The sequence below is a fragment of the Alligator sinensis genome, unplaced genomic scaffold (genome assembly GCF_000455745.1).
Source record: "Alligator sinensis unplaced genomic scaffold, ASM45574v1 scaffold109_1, whole genome shotgun sequence".
Taxonomy (NCBI): Eukaryota; Metazoa; Chordata; order Crocodylia; family Alligatoridae; genus Alligator; species Alligator sinensis.
In genome coordinates, this window is record NW_005841852.1 from 5,523,762 (window position 1) to 5,530,303 (window position 6,542).

At 39.3% G+C, this 6,542-nt stretch overlaps 1 protein-coding gene across 1 annotated transcript in view; it reads right to left on the minus strand.

The window, feature by feature from the left end:
- Positions 1-6,542, minus strand: part of KCNMA1 (potassium calcium-activated channel subfamily M alpha 1) — a 527,746-nt gene that overhangs the window by 335,450 nt on the left and 185,754 nt on the right. Inside the window, 1 exon segment of the mRNA XM_025212980.1 lies at positions 6,139-6,214. Coding sequence (XP_025068765.1) covers positions 6,139-6,214 — 76 coding nt within the window.

Genomic DNA, 6,542 nt, shown 5'->3' on the forward strand with positions numbered 1-6,542 from the left:
TTACTTAAAGATCAAAAGAGTTAGATACAGATGAAGCTATGGTAAATGAGTCAGGCTATCAGGTGATTGGTTATTATTCAGTATAGATTTTTCTGGAATACTGATCATAGTGACTTACATGCAGAACCCTATTTCATTTTACATGGCTAAATGTCACTTAACCCAGAAGCATAACTCTGTATTTAGCACTTACACACAGCCTGTGACTGAGCTCTCATGGGGCAAGCATCTATGTGCCCCTGAGCATGCCTCATATAGTTGCACTCTGGCTGAACAGATATGTGACATCATATATTAACTGAGATAGAAATGTAAGGCTGGGTAAGTCATGGAAATTGAACTGGGCAAAATCCCATAACCAGCAGGATTCAGAGAAGGAGAAGGGGTTATGGAAATTGCATGGGAAGGGGGATACTAACCTTCTGGGCCTAGCTTTACCTAAGGGGAGGTTGAATATGCATCTCCTTCTTCCCAACGCAGCGCCCTACTACCAGACTACAGGTTATATTTTATCCAGGCACCTCTCCAGCCCTCCCCTGGAAACCCTGGGCAGTTAAGTGGAGATTCCTGAGCCAGGGGGAGGAGAACAAGTCAGAGGGTGTGTGGCTCAGAGATGGATGCTTCCCTGGAGGGGATGGGGCCCTAGGATTCCAGCCTGACCCCTTGGTCTAATGGGACAGAAACTTCCCCACTGCTCTTTGTCCATTTTATCCAACGAGTATTAAATGTAAGGAAGAGGACTGAGGAGCAGGCAATATCAATTCAACCCCCTCTGGGTGAGGGGCATGTACAGAACCTGGGTCTTCATTTTCTGAGAGAGCTATAGGGCTAAACCATGAGAGGGTAGTCAAGTCATTGTCTTCTTCCTTCTCCTCTTTGCTTGTCAGTTACATGTTCTGATTGATTCTATTTTGTCAGAATCAAAACTATGCAAAAGCGTCCAGAACTGCAGTAGCTGGGTAACTGCCATTTAGGTGTGCAAAGTGAAATAGGATTCTGCCCTATGTGTTCAGTAGCAATGAGGAGCCTGCAAGGCCTGAAAGCAGTACCTTTCAAACTGCTGTTAGACAGAAGAATGAGGAATTATAAATCACTTCAATGCTCCTAATGCAATTTCTAGTCTTCATTTTTATGACAACTAGCATTTGGATGAAATGAGAATCCCTTGTTATGGGGGCCTTTTAAAAATAGTTTTTTTAAAGTTCACAGATAACAGCGTATGAAAGGACCAGAGAAGAAACAACTGAGTACTCTATAGTGATTTTCTACAGGCCTACGTTTAATCTTTAATCTCTGCTGTTCTACCAGTAATTCATGCTAATGCATATTCATACAAATTATCTATGTTCCTATCTTTTGGGGTCTTTGGAATCAGAGAACAATATATGATTGATCACAATATCTATTTTTAGACTGGTTGAAATACAAAGGTTTTTCATAATGGACAGAAGGGGTAAGAAGGCTTGGTTGATTAATACATGGTTGATTAATATATTTACATATTCCATTGGTAATTACATTAAGTCATAATAACAGAAAACTGAAATCCTAATGCCCTTAATGAGGCTAAAAAGTGGCATTCAAAATGATGCAGTGCTCCATTATGAAAGTCTAAGTATTCTTCATTCCCTGAATTTCACAGGGAAAAAAAGCCTTCTAGCATTGGCAATAATATGTCAACTGACCTCTAGGTGCTACTACAGCACAACTAAATAATAGGAATAATGACAAAGAACAATTTATTAGATTACTTGTTGAGAAAAATGTTATATTTTGCTGGTTTGTTCAGAATCGCACCCTTTCTGTCCTCTATGAAATACCCTTGTATTTCTGCCTGAGTCTAAAAATAGATGAAGGATTACTCACAAATATTTTCCTGCTCTTTAAGCTCTTTGTAACATCTGTGCAATATCCCTTATCGTGAGCCCCGCCTAAGCCCCTATAGTTTTGTTGAAACATGGCATAAAACAATGTGGCAACAACTATGTCAATCATAAATTGTTAACTTATTTTAGTTTTCTGAAAGCTGAGAATGATTCTGTGAAACATCTATTATTTCAAATGTAAATTATATACATATCAAATGTATAGATGATTGAAGAGGCTATAATTAACAGCAGTGTAAAGTCTCTCTGCAACTGGAGGGCCTATTAAAATAATTAGGAATTTATCAATGTTCTGATAATTATATAACAGCTGACACCTATCCAAGTAATACATTCCCTTTCTATTTGTAAAGTGCTTCAGCTGCTTTCTGTAGATCACAGTATTATGAATGATCCTTCTGCTGATTGTAAAAATGAGATTTGCTTCTTTAATCCTCATCTTGCTGCCACTACTGAAAAATTTTACATTATGGAAAATAAAACTTTCCAAGCAGTAATTTTAATTTAGGGTTAGAGGATATAATGTTTTTCCAAGGTATTAGGAATCTCCTCCTTTCCAAATATTAAAGGCACTATCAAGGGAAGATGAAAAAAAAAGGAATGCCCTGAATCTCACCTTACTGGTCAATGAATAGACTAGATATTAAAAAGTTCCCTAATGCCATTTGTTTATGACATTTTCATATAAAAAGAAATGAATTTTAAGAAAGTAATCTACAATAATACATGTTATATATAAAATAATCTAAGGAGTTAGTTTTTTATACTATTATTTCAATGGTGGTAATAATAAATTGCAATTGAGTATTCCAGGTTCTCCCTTTGACTTCTAAACTTTTGATCTATGGAAGTTTAATAATGGATCTCAAAGGAACATAAAATGCTTAGTTCTCCATCTCTGGAAATACTTTACCTGCCAATGAAATTAAGACACTGTTGAAGTAGAATACAGGAGCTGGATTGCAATGTATAGTCAAGGTACACCGATATATTGGTCTGATATTGGTTTAGTACCGATTTAAAGAAAATTTGCTGTATTGAATATCGGAGTGATGGGGCCAATAATTTGGCCGATAAATGCCTGTGCTGCACACAGCCACAGCACAGCACTCAGGCAGCAAGAAGCAGGGCTGGCAGCTTGGAGAGCTGCCTCCAGCTAGTAAGTCCAGTGTGGTGGAAGGGGAGGGGGGAGGGAAGGGACATGGGTGGAGGCAGGGTGCTGAGCTGGGGCTGCATCAGGTGGCTGGGAACAGCAGCACTGGGAACGGAGCAGTGGTAAAATTTGGGGTGGATGCAGGATCCTCCCAGCCCCACCAGTGCCTGCTCCAAGCCCAGCCCCCACTGAGAAGAGCCCCATGCAGCCTGCCTCACCCCATGCAAATCCAGGGGGCACATGCCCTCCCAGGGTTGAGGCAGTGGCAGGAGCTGCCCCACTCCATGGCTCCGGGCACCTCACCTGAGCAGCCCCTGCCCCTGCTCTCACTGTAGGGGGTGTTGATCTGCCTCCCCCAACCTCCTTCCCTCCCCCCTCCCCTTCCATCACACTGTATGGGAAATCAGATCGGTATTGGCTGACATGCCTCCTTAAATATAAGGTATTGGCCCACAAAATCATTCTTGGTGCACCCCTAATACATAATCCAGAAATTTGGCAGCAGCAGAATGGCAATTACATTCCCCCCCACCCCCAAATTCCAAAACCTTGGGGAGTCCTGCAGGCTGGACCTGGCCCATGTCCATCACACTGTATGGGAAATCAGATCGGTATTGGCTGACATGCCTCCTTAAATATAAGGTATTGGCCCACAAAATCATTCTTGGTGCACCCCTAATACATAATCCAGAAATTTGGCAGCAGCAGAATGGCAATTACATTCCCCCCCACCCCCAAATTCCAAAACCTTGGGGAGTCCTGCAGGCTGGACCTGGCCCATGGGCCAAAGGTTGACAAATCATGTTCTAAATCATAGGTTATCTTTACTGTATATGATTTAAGAAAGTATAGAGGGCTTTGTTAGTGCAGGAGTCAAAATAAGGCAAGATTTGAAGATTATGTGGTTGTGGGGTTTTTTTTTTCTTTTTTGATTATGTTCCCTGTTGAAAGTGTTTCTTGGATGGGTTTTTCTTCTGGTGGGAAAAAAAGGGGAAAAAGGTTAATGGCTGGGTTGCTGGGGGGTTGGGGGGGGGGGGGGGGGGCGGGGCCTCTGGCTGGTGCTTGAAGGGTCCCTTCCTGAGAACTTTTGCTCTTTCTAGAAGCTGGCCACGTGGGGGTAGAGGAACAAGACATAAGCAGGGGTGTCCTCCTGCCATGCTCAGGCTGGCCATGGAGATGCAGGAGGAGGGCCCCAGAGGCTATGGACAACACAGCACCAGAGTGGAGGAGGAGGAGAGTGATGTGGAGTGGGCCCCATCAGGCAGGCAGCTCCAGGTAGCAGCAGGTGCCCTCCTGGGTGCCACAAAGTAGTGCAGCTCCCTCGTCCTGCCTGGGGCTGGCAGGCAGACAACCCTCAAAAATTCACCTCAGAACACTTTCAACAGGGAACATCAAAACAAACAATAATCATCATTACATGCAAGACTATTTTGAGGGTTTTTTGGTGATTTTTTTAAATTAAGTGAATGGTGGTCAGGTTCTAAGCCAGCTTTGAGAACGCATTTAATTAATACTACACTCTTCCTTTTACAGTTGAACTTTTACTGAAAGCCTACTGAAAGCTCTGGAAATCTTTCCATTTGATTTGGTAGCTTTTGATCGGGGTCTTGATGCTTTTCCAAAAATTGAATTTTATTAGATACTCTGTTCTTGTAAAAATTTAATTCCCTACAGAATTGGTAGCATTTTAAGGGTGCAGGAGTGAATAGCTATCTGGATTTGTAGAAAAATTAAATTATTATACAAAGGAAAACCACATTTCTTATGCACTCAGACAGTATAGGGCACAATCTAAACTAGTTTCAGAGTGTTTGGACTGTATTTCCATAAAAACATTGACTAATGAAAATAGTTTTGAGGTTCAGAGGGCTTAACAAACTACTGAAATTCTGAACAACTCTAAAGCCCATTTGCTAATCAATCCCAGGTTCAACTATATTGCTTATTAAGGGGAATTCAAATTATCTATGTATAAACTCTTTGTACATCAGGTATCTTCAAATGTAAGGCAATTCATAAATGGGGAAAGATAGTGGGAATTTTATAATGGAACCAGACTTTTACTTACAATTATTTTTAGATTAGGACACTGTTTCAATACTGTATGTGGTGTATTTGGTATAGATTTTTAAAAAGTTAATTTCTCTTCAGTACACAAAGGAATGTGGAAGAGTCCTTTGATGCTCCTAAGGTTAATATGCAGGTACGTAGTAGCAAGTAACATGTATTTTGATCCATATACAAAGTATGTTTAGCCACACAGAAGCAATTAAAAAAGAACTGTGTGGTTAACTGCTAGTGAAGTAGTTTAAATACCTTAAGAAAGGAACACTTAGGACAATGGCACAAAAAACATCCTGAATGTAAATTCAATATAAAAAAAAATTTAGAAATAAATAAAACAATTCTCAACTCAAAAAGCTTGCAATGGAACTGTGTTTATCTTTCAAACTGCCTTTTTCCATTTGGGTATCTTGTAGCCTGAATTGTAACTGCAAATTTAACTAGGCAATAAAATACAGATTCAAAATATGTAAGGACAAATTATTTAATCAATGTGTAGTTCTGTACTCACTCCACTTTTAATTTATAGTCACTCGGTCCCTTGTATATTGCAGTTACAAAAAAGTAGCACATAAAATAAGTACAGAGTATATCAAAGAGATGTTTAAATTGATCAATCTTTCATCAGGAACAGAAGTTACAATGAAGAGAGACTAAGTATTAGTGTAAGAAATAAAGCCAGATAGTAGGAGGACTGTCGTGCTAAATCACTTGAGTTCTGTCACCCATGAGACAAGCCATCGTTTTTAGAAAAGGATGGAATACTTCCATGGTGGAGGTCAAAAAAGATGTTCAATATAAGTCATAAAAATGCTGTGAAGACTAATGTCATTCATGAAGATTATTTATCTGGGAAAACGAAGTCACAAGTGTGTATGACAGAATATTATTAAAAGTTTTAAACCTGTGGTTCTCATACCTAACCCCCATCCATTCCTACGGCATTATGAGAAAAGAATACACGCATCTCAGACTATAACTATAAACTGGAGAAAAAATATTATCATAAGGAAAAAGTACATATTAAAGTCTTACCTTGTTTTAAGGATATTCAGAAACTGCAAAATTTCTGAAAACTGTATCAGTCTAAGGGCTCTTAAAAATCTTAAACCTGTATAAAAAGAAAATTAGATATAACTCAAGTCCATATTAACCCATGTTATTATAACACCTTACTTAAAATTACAACAATCAATGCTATAATATAAACAGTGTGCAGCATAACTAAATGTTAAATACCTTTAAGGTGCTCTTCCATGTTTAAAAGTTCCAAGATCTTGACCAGATTTTTTTCAGTTGAATTTAGATCTATGCTTTAGCAGTATCCCATAAATCCTTACTCTAGGTAGTAAAGTATGGGAAGAGAAATTTAAACATCTATATTGACCTCAAAACTAAGGGAAAAACTCAGTTGAGTTCTGATGTATTTGGACCGCTCT